Below are 24,799 nucleotides of genomic sequence, written 5' to 3'. Positions count from 1 at the left end.
CGCTTTGGATAAAACTCCGTCTCGTGACTTTAACCGGCAAAGGAACACGAAGGAAACCAGCTTAAGTTGATAATAGCTGATTGACTCAAATTGAGAAGGTTTATAGCTTAACTACGCAACAAACTCGACTGTGGTGGTTTCTAATTGAGTAAGTATTTGATTTATCATTAACGTTGTATCATATGGAGTTATGGACGGGGAGCATTAAAAGACCAATTTGGTCCTATGAAATATACCTGAATAAATTAATAGAGGTTGCAACAACTTCTTTTTTTTTTTTTTGTCTCTCTCCTTGAATCACATACAATTAAAGTCTAAAGTAATTCACCCCCACCATAAATTGTGTACATTGTTTTAAGTAATTACAAACATTAAAAAAAACAAAAAAACAATATCGTACGTGCATGAGACATAAGACTTATCATGCATGCAACTGTACGTCTTGCCTTTAAGTTAGACTTGGTCAAGATTATCATCCATGATCGCCGTTAACTATACATTAGGGGATGCATGTAATGACAATAATCGCCGGCGCGGCACGTTAATTGGACGACGAAGATGACGTCGGCGGTTAAGCGACGGTGAGGCCTAGAAACTCCGCCGCCGATTTCCCCAGAATCCCGGCGAACTCGTTGAAACTTATGACGCCGTCGCCGTTCACGTCCGCCTCGCGCATCATCTCCGTCAATTCACGGTACGTTAAGGGGTGTCCCAGTTTCGCCATCTGCCCCGCCATCTCCGCCGCCGTTATGTACCCGTTCCCGTCCTTATCGAACGACCGGAAAACTTCCATCAACTGTTCCTGTATATATATATATATGAAATATTATTTTCTCTGTCTTTATTAATTTGCCTTTAGGCTCATATATACAATTTTGGGCAACGGTCATATTAATAAAATTAAACCTAACTAGGTAATTTTAAACCTGGTTGAGTAGAACTTCTTCGTTAACGTCGGGCATGATGGCCCGGACGAGCTCGTCGAACTCGATGGAGCCATTGCCGTTAGAATCCATGTGAGCCGTCAAGGCGTGGATTTGATCACAGCTCGTCTTGAGGCCGAGCGAGCTGAGGAGGGCAGCGAGTTCTAGCTGCGTTAGGCTGCCATCTCGGTCCAAGTCAAAACGCATGAAAATTGCCCTAAGGTTTTCCAATTGATCGGCTTGAGCACTCGCCATCATCAAAGATGGTTAATCCAGGAAGAAGAAGAAGAAGGAGAAGATGAAGAAGATGAGAGAATTTTTTTTCTCTTTTGTTTCTTTCTTTCTTTCCTTTTTCTTTTTCTCTATGGATCAAAGTTGGGGTGGGAGAGGAGAGGGTTTGGGAGAAATGAGCCTTATAATTTACTATTTTTTATATAATGAATAATTTTGTATAAATAAAATATTTCAAAGGTTAAATTATCGATTAAGGAGACAAGGAATAGAATATTTATTTCATTTGGTAAATATGTGATTTACTAGTTAGCGGAGGAAAGTCATTCTCGAGAATCTTTGGGTCACAGTTATGCACGTGTTATGAATTTTGAGCCTTTAAAGCAAAAAAATTAGAATAACTATTATTATTGAGAGTATTGTACTTTAATTTTTTATAACAAAAAAAAAAACAAAAACAAAAAAAAAAAAACAAAAACAAAAAAAAACAAACTCAGACTCTCAGAGTCACTACTTGATGGTGTTTTCAGTAACCACAATTACTAATAATTAAAATTTTAAATTTAGCAATTTAAAAAAATTCACCAATACATTATAACTATTCAGTAGGATGAGAAAGTAGTTATGAACAGATACTGTATTGTAATAGAGAATAAAAAAGAGTTCACCACTACAAGAAAATTGGACTACAGCCTTTCCAAAATTATCTTTTTCAAAACTTGTCTACCAAATAATACAGCATTTCAATGGACATCTTAAAATGGCATTCTTTTGAATGGCACAATAGTTAGAACATCCTAAACAAGAATTACAGTATTAATAATATAACTAAGCCTCATTACCTACTGAATAGTGTCAACAATGCCACGCCAAATCAATGGTAGCCGAAAGGCTTCAAATCGCGAATTGTATCCTACGAACAAATGAGAAGAAAAGAGAGACGAAGTCATATACTGGTCGGTAAAACACCATAACAAACTCGTGATGTGCAAGTTTATCAATGCGTGTATGTACCAGAATAGACACGGCTATGCTTCTTTCCTCGTTATCCTGGTGAAAGGCAGTAATAAACCGATTACTTAACGTTAGATGTTGCCTCGATGGAATTCTAAAATCAATGAAATCTGTTAAAAGTAGAGTTTCATCACCGAATCTTTTACCTGAAGCAGTAGATTCCCAGTGCTGTTGTTATTTCATGAACAACAGATGTTGCAAAATGCATATACAACGACACTACATACACAAAGAAAGTGGTCAGCGTGTGATGTCTCAGAAACCGTGACTTACAGCTAAAAGATAGAGTGGAAAACGAAAAAATGTAAAGAAGCTTTCTTTGTGAAAGGAGCTTTTCCAAGTCATGATGTCTCGGCATATATAGGGGACAATAAGGGTTAGTAACCATCTATATTTCGACTTTCTTGTTTTTCAAATGCACGGAAGGGGCCAATAAAAGCATTACAAAGAAAACACAGCTGAAATGAAAGGAATATACTCAAAATCTGCATCGAATGAAGCAAATAAGTACCTGAGTACACACAATATCCAAGGAGGACCCAGAATTCATCAACTAATGGAATGCTGCCATAAGTACAAGTAAAGAAACAAGTTTAAATGAGGAAAAATGGCGAAGAAATTTTATATTCAAGAATCTGAATGTGGGTTCTACTACATACCCGCCATTAATTCTGGCAGTGAGTGTATTCGCAATGGCAAAAGGCAGATACAGCAGTGACTACAAAATGTAATGTATGAACTTTTGGTTAGTGGAACAGACTTCAAATAAATGCAGAGTTCGAGATGGTTTCACATTATCGATAACCAGGATTCAGGAAAAAAAAAAAAAAAAAAAAAAAAAAAAAAAAAAAAAAAAAAAAAAAAAAAAAAAAAAAAAAAAAAAAAAAAAAGAGTACCATGCACATGCTTGTTTTCAAGCCCTTTGGTTCATCACACAAGTGAGACAGAATCAACCTTCCCTGCAGAATAAGTGTTTCTTCAGCTTCGACATCAAGTTCATTTTAAAATTACAATTGAGAATAGCATTCTGTAAAACCAAAAAGACCATAATGTTGGCATGTTGCACAAGACAAAACGTAGATAAACCAATATCAAGATGCATGCCAACAAAATTTTGATACTGAAAAATATGTGATCAAACTTTACTTTTTTCAAGATGGCTATAGTCTTAGTAATAGACTCTAATTTCACTTAAGAACGCACTCATTCAATTGTAGTAAAGCTTTCGGTAAATTCAAAAATCACTTCATATTCAAGCAGCCAAGAGAAGGAAATTACCACAAGGAAACCAAATGCCAGCCCGGTCCCCACAATAACCAAATGAGGATAATTCCCCATTAAATCATTAGGAGAAATATAATCCCTGCATAATGCGCAATAACAAATTTCTTAAGAATATGATTCAGAAACTTAGTATTTAAAGGAAAGAGCAATAAGAAACGAGAAAGAGAGTACCAGACAAGGACTCCTCCCAACAGCACCGTAAATGGATATAGCTGCCATGACATTGGGTCAAAACCTTTAAGTCACTGGAAAATTAATACAAAGTTCTTTAATAATCTACGAATCATCCATACCATGGCCAGTGCAAGCAGCATACTTCCTCTTCTTGCCTGAACAACCTTGTACACATTGTGCACGCTGAAAGACGGATTGATTTTAAAAGAAAACTCACATCACTAATAAATCACACTGCGCAAAGTAACATATCAGATTAAGATGTCAGCAGTTTCTGCTTCATAGTTGTTCAAATAAAATGCCCAACAATATATCAACTGTTACAGTAAAATTGTTAGGAAGGAAAAATAAACCATGGGGAAAGAATAGTGATTGTGGATTGAAATCAATTTATCATGGGTTTAATAGTAATTTATAAGAGAAATTTTGTTCTGAGAACCCATCAAAACCTCTCTGAAAATGCTGAGGTTTCCACAGAAAACATGTAAGTTTGATAAATCTGTGAAAACTTATGATAATTATGGAGTATATTTTTAAGGATGATCAGAAGAAGAAAAAAAAAAAGGTACACTAACTTGAATGAGACCGTAGGTATGACTCCAAAGGCTATCATTAGAAACAACACTGCTTTAGATGTTGCGATTTCTGGAGTCAATGAAACACAAAGAATAAGTGAGAACATCGGGAATACAAATAACTGTAGAGGGAATACAACACTATGAAGATCAAAAGCATATGAAATAGTGCATATATACATTAAAAATGCATTCTCATCCTCCCCCAACTTAAGCAACCAAAGAATATCCATATAAGAGTAACTCAAGATATATTATTGGTGCAAACCATTCAAGTTGTGTAATCTCACCATTTAAAAATGGAACCCAACTTAAGAATGGTATAGACTTCCCAAACTGTTGAGCCCACCACTCAGCACCTGAAGAAGAAAAAATTGAAACCAATTACATAGCATAACTAGCTGGAAATTTGACGAACAATTGAAATAGGTATCAATTGGAGTGCTTGAGGGGGGAAAACAATCATACCAACTAAAGCTGTGAAGAAATGACTGAGATATATCAACATGAGACCCTCTGTAGGTCCATTTATTACAGGAAGGATAAGAGTGTTGGTAAAGTAGCTGCAAAAAGGAGGGATATTATAAGTTTCTTAAATAAGGATGCATAATCAGGAATAAATGTAAAAGGCAATCATAGTATGGAGAACTCACTGTTCCCAAGTTGCACAGTAGAAAGGAACAGCTGATATAACCCAAAACCAGAAAGCATCTGCTCCACACATAGAAGTGCTCCCAAAGGCTATGGATTCAAACTGATACATCAAGTACAAAAAATTTGTAAGACAGTACAACTCCCATGGCAATGAAACAAAAAGTAGAAAGCAGAACATACCGTACAAGCAAGTGCATCACATCCTGCATCATTTAGAGAATCAACATTTATCAAAGGAAGCAGTCAGCTAGTGTTTGTTATGAAGATGGAAAACAGAAAATAACAATGAACAGTTTGAAAACAATCACCATGATCAAAAAGCTCCCCTAACGGACTGGATGAATTTGTTCGTCTTGCTTGTTTTCCATCAACAGCGTCAAATGTCTGTAATGAATTAAATAAGGGTAAGTACAAATGATAAAGAGAAAAATTATGAGAAACATCTTGATCATAATAGCATGAAGGCGCATGCAAACCTGATAGAGGAAGAGAAGCAACCCATGTGCAAAATTTACCCATCTTGGAGGAGGAGAATCCAATTGGGGAGAATATATCTAGGAAAAAGAAATCAGAAACATACAGAAAATGATACTCAGATATATATGCTTTCAAGCAAAACATACACTTGTTTGAAACATTACCTAGGTGCATTCAGCAGTTAGCACTTGTGTTAAATATTTTGATGATTAGAAAAAACAAGGAACAGTTTGTTTCTTCCTAGAGTTGAGATCTCTTTTTAAATACAAAACTAATAAATTATGAGCCAGAAGCAAGCAAAGGCAAGTACCCATACTACTTGCCATTTGCAAGTTTAAAAACTCATGCACCTCTACTACTCACTAGATTATGAAACCAGAGATCTTACATCCTCTTCGATTAATCAAGTAGCTGTAATATAAGTTATAACCACAATATGATCAAGCAATTCAATGTATAAATAGTTTGAGACTATTCTTGCTCATATAACAGAAGAATTCACAGAGCAATTCAATCTTTGTCAGCCACATTTTTCTTTCATTTCCCTAATTTTTGACCCATTAGCCTGCTGTTTTCCCATACTTTTCTCCCTAAAATGAAATCAACAATGCATGAGATGGTATGTACAGAATTTCAAGTGTACAATATGCTAAAGTGTTAGAGGAAAGATAGACAAATAATTCTACAAAAATAAGCTTTTAGCAGCTATGATCTTATCTAGAAGATAAAACTATAAAATGCAAAAGACCATCACGAAACACACTGAAAGCAACCAATTATCTAAAACAATTACTAACAACTAGTACAGACCATAAAGATTTAAACTTTTGTTTAGGGGGAAGGGGATGAGAGAGTCCAGTTTACATACATATCCGAGTAATGCAGAAGTGACCAAAAACATGAACCCAGTGAGTGTAATCTGAAAAAGTAATATGTCAATGCATATATTAAAGTAATACTTGAGCAAATCAAAGATGAAATATAGGGTGTGTTTACCATATTGGGTCTAGTCAGGCATCAAGTACATGCACAAACACAAAAGAAAAAGACAGAAGAGTTAGTTAATGTTGGAAAACAGCAATGAATAAAATACTGTACAACATTTTCCCCACATCAGTGTTTCCCCCCAGATATGGCTATTCTTTGAAATTGGAAGAGGATTTGCTTTGAGAAAAAGCAAAAGGCCATCTTTTACCAGAGAAAGTTCCCAAGACTAATTCTACTTTACTAATCTTCAACTATAGAGACTGATACTTCACATGGCCATATTAGCTCACTAGCAAAGGGGAAAACCCCCAATTCTAGAATTTTTACTACATGAAAGATTAAACCTTTTGAGCATATGTGTATCAAGAAAACCATAAATACAATAAAATAAAAGAACATCAATAAAATAGAAGCAAACTAGAAATGCATATACTCACGGCATCCAAAGAGGGAAGAAGTTGACACATCGTCTCCAGAAGGGCTGCAGGATATACTTTGCTACATAAGAGTGATCTTCTCCACTGTACTTGTACCTATGCAGCGCTGCCACTCCATGAGCTCCTATGTACCCCATTTCCTCTCCCCTGACCCCTCTCCCTTCTACAAACTCACAGCTATATACACACACATATAATTGAAATCGATTCAAAGTTCCAAACAAGCAAAAATAAAACAGATTTGCCAGAAATGAAGTTTTAAACAATCAATAAACTACCAGCATCAAGTCTAAGCAGACAAAAATCACCTACATATATAAATAGCTGAACAATTTTTGAAGATACTGAAAATTTTCTTAGTTCCCAAAAGCTTGCCATAAATGAATTTCAATAAATTAATCAGCTTTAAATCTAAGCAGGAAAAAAAATCGCGTATTCAAACATATCAATTTGATGGGAATATCTGTTAGAGAGTGTTAATCTACCTGTATTGAACTGCAAGCAGAGATTTAGAGAGAGCAATTAATGCCGAGATCGAGATCTAGGAGAGATAGAGCGCGCACGAGTTATACAAAGATACTCAAGCTTTATGTGCGTAAAAGATTATTTTTTTTGAGAAAATGTGGGTAAAAGATAAAACTAGAATTTCTCTCTTGCGCCCCTAGAAATCTAGAATAAGCCTAAGACTTAAGCTCATTCTTAGTTATTTAAAAAAAAAAAAAAATAGAATACCATAAAATACGTAAATAAATATATATGTTAATTTATAATAATGTTTAAAAATAATTATGTATAAAATATTTTTATGATTTAATATTATAGTAATCTATATCTATACTATATATAAAAACAATATATCCTCCAAAACGAAATCATATTTCCCGCCCAAAATATTGTACATTAAAACAATTAAAACAATAAAATAATATTAAAAGTACAATCTATATATATATATATATATATAAACAAAATCATCCAAAACGAAATCTTATTTCCCGTCCAAAATATTGTACATTAAAACAATTAAAACAATAAAATAATATTAAAAGTACAATAATATAAAAACACGAAATCCTATAAAATCAAAACATTGTTATGTAATTATTCCAGACCTCTCCACTGTCAAATCTGCAAATTACGTTGTTGCAGTCCTACAATATTTAGGATGCGATTATTTCCTATATTTTCATATTCGTTGTACAACTCTATATTACAATTCCTATCGTACTACAATTCTACATTACAATTCCTATCGTACTACAATTCTATCGTAATAAGATACAACCTTATATAAATCCCTAATTCTATACTGTCAACTTTAAAAGAGAAACATAGTGCAATTATTCCAGACCTCCCCACTGTCAAATCTGCAAATTATGTTGTTGCGCCTGTTTTCTTTCAATTCTACAAATCAAAAACAATTTTCTTCTTTCACTAATGGAGCCTGTTTTTGTCTTTGATTGATTCGTTGTTACTTGTCCCGGGAATATCAATATTCCGCAGTCAACCAACAGACAGTGGAGTGCCTACTCCATGACTCCCAGGTAATGTTTCCAAACAGCTTAATTTTATAATATCATTCCTGCAAAAGAAAAAAAAAACAACATTGAATGATAACTATACTTATTAACAATTTTAGTATTAGGTATTACAAATTACCGGAGTAATATATAATTTACATAATAATTAAATATAGAGTTATATTATAAACTCAATAATTTCGTAAACGAATGTAGTGTTATTACTTTATTTGATGGTATAGTTAGTGCAATGAAAATGACATGTGATATACCAAACATATGTTGGTACGGGATCATTCGAAAACATCTATACTATATATAAAAGTAATATCCTCCTATTTCATTTTTCCGCTCAAATTTTTGTAGTCAATTAATTAATAAAGCTTATTTGGTAAGAAAATGTAAAATAAAAATTAACTAATATCCATTAATTGGTAATATTGTTTCTATATTCACGTATCAAGATTATTAATAAAAGTAAAATCCTCCCCTTCAAATTTCTCGCACAAAATAATATTATTAATTAATTGTTAAAAGATTAATAACGTTTTATTGGTAACAAAATTTTATTTACCAACTTCTCATAATATTAAACCATTATAATTGTGAGAATAATGAAAACAAAATCTGCGTACTTTTATAAGAAAAAAATAATTTATTAATTATTATTTACACCAATAATAATAATTCAACTAATTATCTATACTTCTATATCTATACTACAATCAATAAAAATAAAATCATTCTTTGTGAAATCACCGCCCAAACAATAGTAATAGTAAAGACAAAATGGAAAATAAAATTGATTTTACTAATTGATTGAAAATATAAAAAGATCATAATAGAAAAAGAAACATAAATTAGGCAAATTGAAAAAAGGGGAATGATATTACTAATTGACTGAAAATTATTGTAAAAATTAAAAAAATTAATTACACTTTTCTTTTGAAAACTTTAAATTGTTTAAACTTTAAAAAAATTAACTAAAAATGGGTTGTTAGATTTTTTATAATAATTAAAATGAGTTCATTCACATATGGAGGAAGAAAAAACTAAATGCGATATGGTGAAAATGAATATACTTAAGGTATAAAAGTATAATTGCACATATATTAGTGTAATATCTGTTCATAATTACTTTCTCAACCTACTGAATCACAAAAAGTCAACATTGCCTCCACTGAGACTCAAACCCACACCCGTCCATTTCCATATGGGAGTGCAATCAGGTGCCATTAGACCACAAGGTCTTGACATTATGGCAATTAAGCTAAACATTGATCGTTGAATTTATTTTTATAATAAATATAATTAAATTATTTCTCATTTTCGCATATTTATTTTAGTAACAATATAATTACATAAGTTGATGTGTAGTATTTTAGGGTGAGGTGTGGATGTAGGTGTTAAAACGAAGAGTCAAGACTCCCCGAGTGTCGTGTCTCTCAAGGATGGCGAATGGGAATCAAATTAATGTTGACCTTAACGGTGTTAAAAGGTAAGAGTTACAAGTATTACAAGAGATTGGTTTAATGAGTAAGTTTGGGGTTGTAGAAATGGGATTACACTAAATTATGCAAAAGAAATGAAAGGGGTGTGCACCAATGTCAAACAAATTGATTGATCTTCCTAAGGAATTTGGGGAACGAGTTTCGCGATCGAGTAAGGGAGTTAAGGCCTTAGTACCGAGTGGCGTCACACTCAGACTCTCAATCCTCATTCGGTTGAGGCATTTTATCGAACACCTAGTCTACCTCTCCTCTCGGATCTTGTCCTTTCGGACTAAGAGCGGAGATATGGGTGAGTTGGGCTCGTGAAAGGCCGCTATCGCGCACTCTCTCACTTCCACCCGGTTTACTAACTATTCCGACCGAAATAGAAGTAAAGCTTGAACAACATCATCCATACAAATGTCAATCCTACTCCTTCAGATCTCAAAATCATAAAGCAATTTCTAATCAGCAATCAATAGTTTAACAAAGGCACACACGGCCAAATTACTCTACTCAATCATGGAAATTATTCAAAACAACAAAGCAAAATTACTTTAAACTATAAATTTAAACAAGCAATCTAATGGAAAGAGTATTTTACCCAAGGAATGGAGAGTTCTACATCTTCAATCCATCTTCAATTTTAAAAGATCTACACTAATCTAAGGGAATGAGGTGGGTTTTTCCTCCCCAAAGGGGAAGGAATAGAAAGAGAAATCAGATATGAAAGTTGGAAGAGTCCTCTCTCTAAAAATGAGAAAGAAGGGTTTAAATAGCTGTCCAAAGAGTCAAAATTCCGATGTTGCCCTAATGTGCGCGTCCACGCCTGTCACGCGCGTCCACGCCTGTCACACGCGTGTGACCTTGCGTGGGAGCTTTCTGGATTAATTTCACGCCTGCTCACACGCGTGTGATGGTGCGTGGCAGCCTCCTGCTTGATTAATTCTTCGTTTGTTGCTTCATTTTGGTCCAAGACTTTGCTATATCCTGCGGAAATGACTCAAAATGCATTCTTTGAATTGGATCTGTCAAATAGGTGATAATTAGAGGTTTATCCATGAAAAATGATCACAAATGGGTGCTTGAAATAGTAAAATATTAGAGCAAATTGCCATTTTGGTCTACTGAGTATAGGGATCATATTAATTTTGGTCCACGACTTTCAAAAGTGTTAATTGTATACCACGACTTTGAAATTTTTATCAATTTTGATCACTCCGGCGAAATTGCCGGCCAAATGTCGCCGGATTCTCTTAATATCTCCGATCAGGCTTAATTATAGGGGCAAAAATGTACTTTCCATCCACACAAAATAACCCAACCCAAATCCCCTATCCCAGACCCGGTTCAGCTCACTCCTCCCTCTTTAATCCCTCGTATGATTTTATCTTCGTGGATGCCGACACGGACAACTACTTGAACTATCACAAGAGGCTTATCGATTTGGTTAAGGTTGGTGGACTGATTGGGTACGACAACACGTTGTGGGATGGATCGGTGGTGGCGCCGGCGGATGCACCGTTGAGGAAGTACGTACGCTATTACAGAGATTTCGTGTTGGAGTTGAACAAAGAATTGGCTGCTGACCCAAGAATTGAGATTTGTCAACTTCCCGTCGGAGATGGGATCACCCTCTGCCGCCGTGTCTACTAAATCTTTAGCTTCATCGCCGCCGTTACGCTCATCTTCTATTGTTTCATTACTTGAGTTTCCTCTGTAATTTTCTCCCTTTTCAATTCTGTGAATTAACAATTGTATTGCCAAAATTCTACTTCAACCTTATTACAATATAAATTTATCAAATCAAATGCATATTGTTTTTTGGTTTTCACTTTCTTCTTTCTTCCTGCCGTCTGGTCATGGATTTCCTTTTCTTGGGAACAATGAATTTGTTTAAAGAGGGAGGAGTGAGCTGAACCGGGTCTGGGATAGGGGGTTTGGGTTGGGTTATTTTGTGTGGATGGAAAGTACATTTTTGCCCCTACAATTAAGCCTGATCGGAAAGATTAAGAGAATCCGGCGACATTTGGCCGACAATTTTGTCGGAGTGATCAAAATTGATACAAATTTTAAAATTGTGGTATGCAATTAACACTTTTGAAAGTCGTGGACCAAAATTAATAGGACCCCTATACTTAGTAGACCAAAATGACAATTTGCTCTAAAATATTATCTAAACATGACCCGAAACTTAACTGTTTTTGGCGTTTATCAAAAGTCATATTACATATCGATCTTTTTAAGATAATTGTTGACAAACAAGTCATATATTATTCAATTAATTGAGTAATACTTTTGCACTAATCTTATAATCAAATAAATATATACGTTCAATATTAGAACTAATTTATAATTTCATCTTTATTTTTATTATCTAAATATATAATAAAAATTTATCCGTGCATCGCATTGGGTAATTGGACAATTATGTGCTCTAATTCAAGCAAGAAAAGCATTAAAAAAAAACATAATCGATCCAACCAATTTCATCAATTGCGCTATATAATATTCAATGTTATAATTTATATAATTGTATATCGATCCAAATATTCTTAAAATACTATAAAAAAAAATCCAATCCGTGCAACGCACGGGCGAAAATACTAGTGATTAGTAATAATTGTGTATACTTAACAAATATATTCATGATTTGTTAATTATTTGATTAAACTAATTATTTATGATTGTAACTAGTATTTTCGCCCGTGCGTTGCACGGAATTAATTTGTTATAATATTTCAAGAATATTTGGATCTATATACAATTATATAAATTATAACATCGAATATTATATAGCACAATTGACGAAATTAGTTAGATTGATTATGTTTTTTGATGTTTTCTTTGCTTGAATTAGAGCAAATAATTGTCCAATTACCCGTGCGATTCACGGATAAATTTTTGTATTATTTATTTAGATAATAAAATTAAAGATAAAATTATTTTTTTAAATATAATATTGAACATGTACATTTATTTGATTATAAGATTAGTACAAAAGTATCACTCAATTACTTGAATAATATATGATTTGTTTGTTTACCATTATCTTAAAAAGATCTATATTTAATATAACTTAAGTAATTATATTATTACAAAAATAAATATGGAAACATGAAAAATAATTTAACTTTAATTATTACGGAGTATAAAAATAAATTCAACGACCAATATTTAGCTTAATTACGATAATAATTATTAGGCAATTATTATTAGTCAATTACACTAAATTAATTATTTTTCGTTAATAGAAATATCAATTCGTATATACAAAAATTATTATTATTATATATTAAATATGTTCGACCTTCTGCAGTGTTCATGTCATACGTGTACAAATTAATTTGATCAACAACATCTAAAGTTGGTGAGGGGATTGCTCAACCTTCTAGTTAATAAATGTTAATTATTATGGAATACTATTTATTAATATAATTAATAATTAATATAATTAATAATTAATATAATTAATTAATTAATTAATATTTAATTTATATAATTATAATAATATAATTGCCGACTATATTTCCAATGAAATATTAATATATTCATTTTATTTTTTCTAATATTTTAATTTCCTTTTGAATAAATTCATTTCCTTTTTCCTTTATAATTAGAATTATTTATTGTCATTCATTTTTCCTTCATAATTGTTTCCTAATATTTCATTTGTTGGTTACTAATTTTTTGTAGGGAAAGCTATGCTATATTTCCAGTTAAATATTAATATGTTCATTTCGTTTTTCCTAATATTTCATTTTCTTTTAAATATATTCATTTCATTTTTCCTTCGTAAAAAGAATTAATATTGATCTCCATTCCTTTTCCTTCATAATTTTTTCCTAATATTTCATTTGTTGGTTACTAATTTTTTCATATGGAAAGTTGTGTCATATTTCCAGTGAAATATTAATATATTTCTTTCGTTTTTCCTAATATTTCATTTCCTTTTAAATATATTAATTTCCATTTTCCTTCATAAAAAAATTATTATTCATTCCCATTTTTTTCTTTCATAATTTTTTCCTAATATTTCATTTGGTGGTTACTAATTTGTTTATAGAGAAAACTGTGTTATATTTCCAGTGAAATATTAATATGTTCATTTCGTTTTTCCTATTATTTTATTTCCTTTTGATTATATTTATTTCCTTTTTCCTTCATAAAAAGAATTAATATTATTTTACTTTCCTTTTTCCTTTATAATTTTTTCCTAGCCATTCATTTTGTGGTTACTATTTTTTTCGTAGTGAAAAGTTGTGTTATATTTCGAAATATTAATATATTCATTTCAGTTTTCATAATATTCCATTTTCTTTTTAGTATATTCATTTATTTTTTCCTGCATCAAAAGAATTAATATTGCTTTCCATCCATTCCTTTTTCATGATAATAATTGCCAATTAATTGGCCTTATTCCTTGCCAATTAGTAAGAAAATATTAATAACAGATTCCCGTGTAATATTTATTTTCTTTTCATTCATAAAATTTTATTATTAATTTCCATATGATAAAAAAGTAATATAATTATAGAAATATAATTGTTGAATATATTTTCAGTGAAATATTAATAAATTCATTTTGTTCTCATTCTAAATAATTAATATAATTATAATTCTAATATAATTTTCGATTATATTTCCAGTGAAATATGAATATATTCATTTTCTTTTTCCTTCATATATTCATTTCCATTTCTTTTTCCTTCATAATTTTTTGCTAATATTTCATTTGGTGGTTACTAATTTTTGAATAGGGAAAGCTATGTTATATTTATAGTGAATTTTTATTATTAATCTCCTTTTTCATTTGGCCTGATTCCTGTGCCATTTAGTAACATTAGTAACATAATATTAATAACAAATTTCCGTGTGTAAGATTTATTTCCTTTTTCATTCATAAAAATATTTTTATATTCATTTCCATATAATTAATAAGTAATATAATTATAAAAAATATAATTGCCAAAATAAATTCAATTCTTTTTTTGTTCAATTTTCAATCAAATATTAATATTAATTTACTTTTTCAAATGGACTAAATTCCGTGTCGTTTAATTTCCAATTAATTATTTTTTTAATATTCTTTTTTTTTGAACTATAATTTCACCTCTGAACATGGTATGAATAAACGAATAAAACAACTACATATTCAAAGTAATGTAAAACCATGAAATGTTAAGATTTAAAAAAATTACACAAATTTAAAGTAATGTAAAACCAAAAACATAAAATGCCTATGATTTCAACAGGAAAATATTTTATTAATTGCTTCTCTACTTTCACATTCATCTCTTGACAAATCCATTATCATTTGCATCACATTGCTTATTAGGCTCCAAATATCTGCATTTATAATTAAAGAATCAAGAGAGCTAGAAATATAATATTTCAAATATAAAAGAATAGTTAAAAAATAAATTTAAAAAGAATAGTTAATACTTAGAATAAAAGTTGTAGTTATTTGACAAATTAGCTTACCTTTCGACAATTGAAGCTACTAACAATTAACCCTAGTGTTTGTGATTGCAAAATATAAGAACCTGCAATGAATGTAACCAAATCTTTGCAAATCTTTTCGACCTCTCGTGTGTGTTGAACTTAGGATGTTTAAATTCAGCACCTCACAAGATGAAGACAAAGTTTTATGCGCAGCGGAAAAGTTATCCCCTTTTTAATTTGCACGAGTTTGTGTTAGTTCGAGAGGTGTGATTATATGCAGTGCAGTTCGAGAGATAGTTAGCGAGAGATAAAAGCAGAAAGTAAATGCGAGAGAGATTTTTAAGTGGTTCGGCCAACCCGCCTACGTCCACTCTTCTTCTAGAAACTCCCTAGAAGGATTGCACTAAAACTTCCTTTTTTAGTACAATATCGAGCGCTTGAGCTTTGATCACGAAGCCCGCCTCAAGCCTCAGGTTTTTCGCCCCGCTTCTTGTTACTCCACCTCTCGAGCACTTGAGCTTTGATCACCAAGCCCGCCTCAAGCCTCAGGATCTTCACAAGACAGCTCCCAGGTTACTCCGCCTCTCCTCAGGTTTTTCTCCCCACTTCCAGTTACTCCACCTCTCGAGCACTTGAGCTTTGATCACCAAGCCCGCCTCAAGCCTCAGGATCTTCACTAGACAGCTGCCAGGTTACTCCTCCTCTTCTTGCTTAATCCAAAGCAAGGACCTTTGGTTGTCACAGTTAAATGTAACAAACTCCAATCTGACCAAAAGCTATCGTTGAATCAACTTCGATGTAGAGCAGCTTCGGTCACCTTCTGGATGTGTATGATTACGCTTTGTAACTCTCTCAAAACACTAAACTGTGTTTTCTCGCTGTTTTGAATATCAAGAGTGATATTCCAAATTGAGCACTTGCACTTTTGAACGTTTTGTTTAGACACCTCTTTTGGATTCACAGAATTCTCGAACTCCTTCATCTTGTGTCTTCACGTCCTTTTTATATAAGAGTTGAGGAATAATTCCGTTGGAGGGAAAATTATTCCGTTTGAAATCTGTCTCCCATGCCGATTATGGGACTTGTATATTTTCCGCATGTTTCATGGAGTGGTGGTCTTGTAACTTGAGCCTTTTGTCTTGTAGTGAATATTCCATATTTCACATACTTGAGCCCATGCTCCACTTACTTATCCTGATAAAGGATAAATTATTATATTCCCAACTTGCCTTGTTTTGGGGAATTAGACCAGCCGTGGATTGGTGCACTAGTTACCGTTTGTTGTGGAAGTCTGACGTGTCATCCATCTTCGGCTTCTTTGTTCCTTTTTGTCTGGCACCTTTTATTGATTAATCTCCATGATATTCTTCTTCTCCAAACTCAGATTATTTTATCCTTCCTTCCTTAACTGCCAATTGGAGAAGTGTCAGTTTACTTAGAGACCGGTTTGATGTCTCGACTGACTGATGTCTCGAATCCATGTCTCGAACTGGATTGATGTCTCGAGAGACTTTATCTCTCGAACTCTGCTTATGTCTCGAGACTTAGTTGATGTCTCACAGACCCTTATTCCTCCAGTGATGTCCCGTGCCTTCTATCTGATCTATCTAAGACTTACAACACGAAGAACTTCTAGCTTGTTCAAACAGGTTTACCTTAAGCTTAAATATTAGCCGAGTTGAGCTCAAGTTACCCGGTATATTTTCGCTCTTAGTTTACTTGTCGAACTTACAAGTTTTGGCCTATATATCGAGACTTTTAGGATTTACATTTGGTATCATCAAAACCTATTACAGTATGTTCCTAACAATAATAACATATCTTTTGGTAATAATTGCTAATTTGGTAATAAATAAATGGAATTGTAAACAAATAGGTATTGGAATATAATATATATGGAATTCAATTATAATTAATAGAATTCCATACAATTATAACTAATATATTTTTATATATTATTATATAGATATAGATATAGATTATTATTCTACCATAATAAATAAATCTATACCATAAACATTTGTCAGTGGTATTACATTAATGCATGTATATGTATTAATCTATATGAAATACAAATATATTATCATAATAATTAATTATCATAAACAATTTTAAGTGGTATTACATTAATGCATTTATATGTATTAATTAATCTATAAAATATAAATATACTATCATAATAATTAATTACCATAAACAATTTTCAGTGGTATTACATTAATGCACGTATATGTATTAATCTATAAAATACAAATATACTATCATAATAATTACCATAATTACTAATAAGGAATTACCATAATTACTAATAACTAATTACCAATCTATGTAACACCCCGACTCAGCTGTACCGAACAACCGGAGTAGTTACCCCCACACCTAGACTAAACCCACTCACATACAGATAGGATTCATTCTAGATGCACAGGCTAAAGACAGGGAAACTGTACTATATCATCATGACCATCATAACTTGATATATATATTCATGGCATCAACAAAAGAGTAGCTAAGCTAGCTACTAACAAGTACCAAAGTTTAGTTACATCCCACCAAGAGAGTTTGAATTAGCCCCGACCTCACTAGCCATCTTAGCACTAGCATGGCTACAAAAGATATATATACACAAAAAGAGATCAGACTTGACTCCCCACCCTAGACACTACCTAGTCTACCGAGTGGTACACCGGGCCAGTGTAGGTGCCCCAAACGAGATGCCACTCACCCTCGAACCAGGTGATGTGGTCCAGAAAGTTGCAGGTATTGATATACATCATCCACTCGTCATGATACTCCGGGGGACTCGGGTCCCACGGGTAAGGATAGCGAACAACAAACTCGAGAGGATCACTATCGGGTAAAACCTCTATGGGGTAGAACCCATAGCTAGCTTGGATGATGTCTAGAGGACACAACGGTTCAACAGGGACTGGTACCAAACCGGTACCACCGGTGAGACAGAAGTGGGCACAAGGTCGGGAGTACAAGTCAGCGCTGGAGGATCTGGAGCGTAGCCGGGGGCGTACGGGTCATCATCAGACAAAAACTGCATGTAATCATCGTAATCTAAGACCGGAAACTCAAACTGCGACGGATCGGAGTCCGCGGGGCTGCATGAGCCCACACTAGATTTCATCTGACAAAGGACACAATGAAGTGTAGTTAGCACGACGGCTAAGTAAGGAAATCCATTGTCACTCGAAAGTAAACAAAGGTTTCAAAAACAACATAATACTCAGAAACTATAAACTTTACCCATCAGTTGCAATCTACCTGCAATCAGATTATCAACAAAAGAAAGTATAGCATAGTATATGAGTGATATCAGCATATACACTTTCATTCCCGAGAATTTCATCATTTAACTCAAAATAGTGAGTTCAACAACACACACACTTTACTGTTCAAAACTCGTGACATTTTATTCTTCAATCTAGTTACGGAGTAACTAGATTTTCATAGTTAGTAAAATTTTACTTAGTTTCCCCCTGGATAAGTGTAAGGCATACTTGGAATATTTTCAAGCACCTCGGGCCGCGGCACTCATGCCTCCCGCAGGTTAACATCTCAATAACTTAGGGACCCCGGCTGATAAGCCTTCCGGAAAGTCAAACGTCTCAATAACTTCCGGGCCCCGACTCGCAAGCCTCCCATGAAGTCAAACATTTCAATAACTTTCGGGCCACGGCTCCCGCAGGCCTCCCGTAAAGTCAAACATCTCATTAACTTCCGGGCCCCGGCTCGCAAGCCTCCCAAGAAGTCAAACATTTCAATAACTTTCGGGCCACGGCTCCCGCATGCCTCCCGTAAAGTCAAACATCTCATTAACTTCCGGGCCCCGGCTCGCAAGCCTCCCAAGAAGTCAAACATTTCAATAACTTTCGGGCCACGGCTCCCGCAGGCCTCCCGTAAAGTTAACATCTCAACAACATTATCCAGAAACTAAGGTTTTCAAAACATTCTTTCTGTCCTTGGGTTTAATTAGTATATTCACGTGATGACTCAAACGATCATTCTTATCCAAATATATTTCCAAAATACACATATTTGTTAATGACTTTTCACCAAGAAATTCCAAGTGACAAGGGTCACACTTGTTTCTTAAAATACAAATTTTCCCCAAATTAATGAACATAATTTACAAAATGATATTTGAGCTTTCGAAAAATTGACTCGGTTGCCCGTAAGCCTTCCAAACATCATAATATTCGGGAGCAAAATCATCGGGGAAAAGTTTGGTCGAAAACGGTTTAGGGTTTAGGGTTGTATTATTATTATTATTATTATTATTATTATTATTATTATTATTATTATTATTATTATTATTATTATTATTATTATTATTATTCTTTTTTTCTTATTATTGTTATTAATATTGTTATAATTTTTATTTTATTATTACATGATAATAATAATATCATTAATAATAACATGAATGTCCTTATTATTATTATTATTATTATTATTATTATTATTACATATTTTATAAGGGTATTTTCGTCTTTTAAAACATATTTCCTAAAGTCCATTCCTTCCGCGAACCAAACAATAGAATACAATTCCTATTCTATTCCTTGCCTATTCCATTCCTTATGGAATAGCATTCCTATTACCTCAAAATTCATTCCGTGAACCAAACGTGCTGTTAGGTTATACTTTATTTATCCTTAGGGTTTTATTTGTGTAATTAATTTGGTTAATTTTTTTCACGTGTTATAGTTAGACATCTTAGAGTAAAATAATTATGTTTGCAAATAATATGGTTCTAAAATTGTATAGCTTGGAATAATAAAAAAATATATTAGATAAGCTAATTTATTTATTAACATTTTAAAAAAATACACTGATAAACATAGAGTTCTAAAATTATGAACATGGACTTGAGTCCACCTTGCAAAGTGGACTGTGGTCCATAACATAATTTACCCACCTCTACCACGACCATTCCCCATCTCACTCAATCTGAAAAATCAATTTCGCTCCTATCTCAATTTACGCGTGCGTCGCAACGGCTTCAGGAGTAGTGGTATCCTGTAAGGATGGTTATGACGACTTTGCCATAGAAATAGCGGGATTTAATTGTCCCGGAAGTCTCATTCGTTTCGAACTCGAAGGCATCGATGTCATACTCGGAATGGATTGGCTGGATAAGTACAAAGCTCAGATCGTGTGTAATGAGCGAAAAGTTGTACTGCAAGGACCGAAGGGAAGGAGAATATCCTACCGAGGAGTTGACAAGCAACCCGAGCCACGGTTGATGACGATGCAAAAGTTAAGGAAGTGCGTTCGCCAGGGGTGCGAAGCATATCTTTGTTTGGTGCAAGACGTCGGAGTAGAGGAACTCGAGGTGGATCGAATTCCAATAGTACGCGAATTCCCTGACGTATTCCCCGACGATCTCACCGAGATGCCACCAGAAAGGGAAGTGGAATTCACCATCGATCTTGTACCAGGAACCTCACCTATCTCAAGGGCGCCTTATCGCATGGCACCCAAAGAGATGGAGGAATTAAAGGCACAATTGGAAGAGTTGTTGGAGAAGGGATTTATTAGGCCAAGCGTATCACCTTGGGGCGCACCAGTGTTGTTCGTGAAAAAGAAAGATGGGAGCCTGCGACTGTGCATCGACTACAGAGAACTCAACCGAGTCACAGTAAAGAACAAATACCCGTTGCCCAGGATCGACGATCTATTTGATCAGTTGAAAGGAGCGGGTGTGTTCTCAAAGATTGACCTACGGTCAGGATATCACCAGGTGCGAGTAGCGAAAGAAGATGTACCTAAAACGGCGTTTCGAACGAGGTACGGGCACTACGAGTTCACAGTCATGCCATTCGGAGTGACTAACGCTCCAGGAACTTTTATGGACTTGATGAATCGAATCTTCCTTCCGTACTTGGATAAATTCGTCGTCGCTTTTATAGATGACATCTTAGTCTACTCTAAGACCACGGAGGAACACGAGGAACACCTCAGAATAGTGTTACGAACACTGAGGGAAAAGAAACTTTTCGCAAAACTTTCAAAGTGCGAATTTTGGAAAAGAGAAGTCGCATTTCTGGGTCATGTTATCACCGAGGAAGGAATAAGGGTGGATCCAGCCAAGATACGAGCGGTAATCGAATGGGAAGCGCCCAAGTCAGTTACAGAGATCCGCAGTTTCTTAGGTTTGGCGGGTTACTATCGGAGATTTGTTCAAGACTTCTCAAAGATAGCAAGACCACTGACGAATTTACTCAAAAAGACAACCAAGTATAGTTGGAATGAAGAATGTGAGCAGGCATTCCAAGAGCTCAAGAAGAGGTTAACCACCGCTCCGGTATTAACTCTACCTGTCGGAACAAAAGGTTATGAGTTGTACACCGACGCGTCTCACAAGGGACTAGGATGTGTCCTCATGCAAAACGGAAGGGTAATAGCATATGCTTCTCGACAATTGAAAACTCATGAAGCTAACTACCCGACGCATGACTTGGAACTGGCAGCAGTGGTATTTGCTCTCAAGATTTGGCGACACTATCTCTATGGAATTTCATGCAAAGTTTATACAGATCACAAAAGTCTAAAGTACATCTTCACTCAGAGAGATCTAAATTTAAGACAAAGGAGATGAACAAAACTTGGTCAATGGAGAAGTTGGCAAGAGCCTATGTGAAGCACGTGGTTAAACACCACGGGGTGGCGCGAGATATCGTTTCAGATAGAGACTCACGGTTTCTATCGCGTTTTTTGGGAGCGTTACAGGTGGCAATGGGCACTCAACTCAAATTGAGTACGGCTTTTCACCCAGCCACTGATGGTCAAACGGAGCGAACAATACAAACGTTGGAAGACATGCTCAGAGGTTGCGTACTCGACTTCCAGGGTTCATGGGATGAACAGTTGGATTTGATAGAATTTTCCTATAACAATAGCTACCATGCGAGTATAAAAATGGCACCTTATGAGGCATTGTATGGGCAAAAGTGTCGAAGTCCGCTGTGTTGGGGCGACAAGAGCAATGTCGTTACACTTGGACCTCAGTACCTCCAAGAGACCATTGAGGCAATCAAATTAATTCAAGGAAGGATGAAAGTCGCGCAGGATCGACAAAAGTCGTACGCCGACTTGAAGCGACAATTCACGGAATATCAGGCTGGAGAGAATGTGTTACTGAAAGTTTCACCCACTAAGGGAGTGAAAAGGTTTGGGAAAAAATGAAAGTTAAGTCCTCGTTATATAGGACCTTACGAAATTCTAGAGAGGGTCGGAAATCTAGCTTATCGACTGGCCCTACCGATTGAGCTTGATAAAGTACATAACGTGTTCCATATTTCTCAACTCAAGCGGTATGTACCTGACGGATCCCATATATTAGAACCGGAGGAGCTGGAAATGGACGATTCGTTGACCTACGAGGAGAGACCAATTCGAATCTTGGACTCGAAGACGCGAGACACGAGAAGAAAATCAGTCAAAATGATCAAAGTACAATGGTCGAACCACAGTCCCGATGAAGCTACATGGGAATTGGAGAGCGATATGATGAGACGTTATCCGGGATTATTTAATTCAGGTTAGTGGAATCGATCTAACTTTTATATGCCTGACTAAATTATGTGTTTATATTAGGCATGCTAGAAATTCGTTTTAGGTAGGAGAAGGGTAAGTAGAAATCAATGAATGACGAAAAAAGTAGTTTCGAGGACGAAACTATTTTAAGGGGGGGAGGCTGTAACCCCTCGGTTTTTCCGACAAAGTTAAGATTCGAGAATATCGATATAAATTTTTTTTAAGCTATGACATTTAAGAGAAGGCTTCTCGGTGCTCGAAATAATTTTTTTAGGATTAGTTATCGATAAGCTGCGAACTACGTACCGGTCATGAACCGAGAAAATTTTAAGGATATAGATTCAGTTTGAATTTTCCTAGAATTTGGATTATTAAGTATCATACGATTAAGCCTGAACTTCTAGTTAGTCCAAGAAAATTTTTAAATGGACTGTAAGGGATAAATTGTTACGAACTCTGTACCGATATTTCGCGGAATACCGAAAAATTCCCAAATTTGGTGATTTGCGACGGGAGTATTTTTAGGATAATTTTGGTGTTAGAATTTTTCCGCATATAAAATTTCGTAAGGATCGGAGTAGTATAAGTACGGTTTTCGAATTTTTTTCCAAAACTGGTCTAGAGAGAAAAATATTCTGGACAGCACACTGCCAAGGGCAAAAAGGGAATTTTCTGTGTTTATTCGTGGATCAAAATGACCAAAACTTTTTATGGACATCAAGTAATATAAGTTGGGGTTCTACCATAAAAATTTCAAGTGAAAAAGAGTTCGGGAACTATTTTTACCGGCGCAATCTTTCGGACTGCGCCAAGCCGAACTTTTCTGGCAGATTTGGGTGGACACGGGCACGGACGCGCAGCGGCGTCCAGTTTCGGCGAAAAACGCCGAACCAGCGGACGCGGCTCGGACGCCTGCGTCCGCCGTGCGTCCGCTGGTGCGGCCAGCCGCGAGTCCGCGCGACGCGGACTCGTTTTCGACTTGTTTTTTACCCGGTTTTTCCCCGATGTTTTTAACCCTGAGTGTTGCGATGTTTTGAAAGCCTACGGGCATCCGGGTGAATTTTTAAAAGGCTCAAATATTATTTTTGTGCATTATACTTATTAACTTGGAAAATAATTGTGTTTGAAAATTATTGTGACTCCGGTACTTGGATTTCCGTAATAGGATTAACACTAACCAAAGTATGTATTTTTGGGGAAAAATATTTGAGTAAGTATGATGGTTATGGAGTCGTGTGATAATAATGAATGGTGAGGGAGTCTGTATGATTAATCTATACTGTAGAGCGAAGTTTCTTCGTTGAGTGAATGGTGAGGGGTCTGTATGATTAATCTATACTGCAGAGCGAAGTCTATTCGCTGAGTGAATGGTGAGATTTTGTATGATTGATTCATACTGCAGAGCGAAGTCTANCCTGACCCGCCGACGCTGATTTGTACTCCAGACCCCACTCCTGCTCCAGTCTCGCCAGAGGTACCTGTGTGGACCCCTGCTCCCGTCGAGCCTCTGTGTCCCTTCGATGCCCTACAGGCCAGTCATGGGTTCTATCCCATAGAGATCGTTCCTGATAGCCGTCCTCTAGAGTTCGTGGTTCATTATCGGTACCCATGGGATCCGAGTCCCCCGGATTACCATGACGAATGGATGATGTATATGAGCACTTGTCGGTTTCTATACCATATCATGTGGTTTGAGGGTGATTGACACGTGGTTTGGGGCACCTATACGGGCCCAGTGTACCACTCACTGGACTAGGTAGAGTCTAGAGTAGGGGGGGTTCAGTTAGTGTTTTGTGTAAATATATCTTTTGCTAACTCTGATGGTTGTCTAGCCAGGTCTCACTAAACTTTCTTGATGGGTTGTATTATTATCAAGGTTGCAAAAATCGCTAGGCGCCCTCTGGGCGCCTAGGGGGCGCCTAGGTTTTTTTTTTTTTTTTTTTTTAATTTAAAAAATAAATTAAAAAAAATTTAAGTGTTAATAATTATAAGGTTTAATATTGTAAGTCTTACACTTTAATAGTTAAATATTTATTA

General features: G+C 34.9%; 2 protein-coding genes across 4 annotated transcripts; both read right to left on the bottom strand.

Annotated features, from left to right (window-relative positions):
- Nucleotides 1–258: 258 nt before the first annotated feature.
- Nucleotides 259–1,525, bottom strand: LOC116002814 (probable calcium-binding protein CML16). Its single transcript, XM_031242981.1, has 2 exons — nt 927–1,525; nt 259–802 (listed from the first exon to the last, which is right to left on the bottom strand). The coding sequence occupies exons 1-2, from the start codon at nt 1,179–1,181 to the stop codon at nt 572–574; spliced, it is 486 nt and encodes a 161-aa protein (XP_031098841.1). The 5' UTR covers nt 1,182–1,525; the 3' UTR covers nt 259–571.
- A 217-nt stretch (nt 1,526–1,742) lies between these two features.
- On the bottom strand, nt 1,743–7,398 carry LOC116002555 (choline/ethanolaminephosphotransferase 1). Of its 3 annotated transcripts, XM_031242725.1 has the most exons (20): nt 7,242–7,398; nt 6,757–6,933; nt 6,329–6,338; nt 6,201–6,251; nt 5,332–5,409; nt 5,164–5,239; nt 5,036–5,058; nt 4,855–4,955; nt 4,670–4,764; nt 4,492–4,560; nt 4,202–4,271; nt 3,746–3,809; nt 3,624–3,664; nt 3,447–3,531; nt 3,065–3,127; nt 2,828–2,886; nt 2,680–2,732; nt 2,315–2,387; nt 2,169–2,204; nt 1,743–2,067 (listed from the first exon to the last, which is right to left on the bottom strand). In XM_031242725.1, the coding sequence occupies exons 2-19, from the start codon at nt 6,891–6,893 to the stop codon at nt 2,183–2,185; spliced, it is 1,170 nt and encodes a 389-aa protein (XP_031098585.1). In that variant the 5' UTR covers nt 6,894–6,933; nt 7,242–7,398; the 3' UTR covers nt 1,743–2,067; nt 2,169–2,182. The 3 variants fall into 3 exon arrangements, 2 of the variants coding, with proteins under 2 accessions (XP_031098585.1, XP_031098586.1); XM_031242726.1 differs by lacking the exon at nt 6,201–6,251; XR_004094500.1 differs by lacking the exons at nt 1,743–2,067; nt 2,169–2,204; nt 2,315–2,387; nt 2,680–2,732 and having other exon boundaries at nt 2,841–2,886; nt 3,065–3,195.
- Nucleotides 7,399–24,799: the final 17,401 nt, after the last annotated feature.

This window comes from Ipomoea triloba, chromosome 13 (assembly GCF_003576645.1).
Source record: "Ipomoea triloba cultivar NCNSP0323 chromosome 13, ASM357664v1".
Taxonomy (NCBI): domain Eukaryota; kingdom Viridiplantae; phylum Streptophyta; class Magnoliopsida; order Solanales; family Convolvulaceae; genus Ipomoea; species Ipomoea triloba.
The sequence above is the reverse complement of the archived record's forward strand: the minus strand, read 5'-3'. Positions and strand labels throughout refer to the sequence as shown.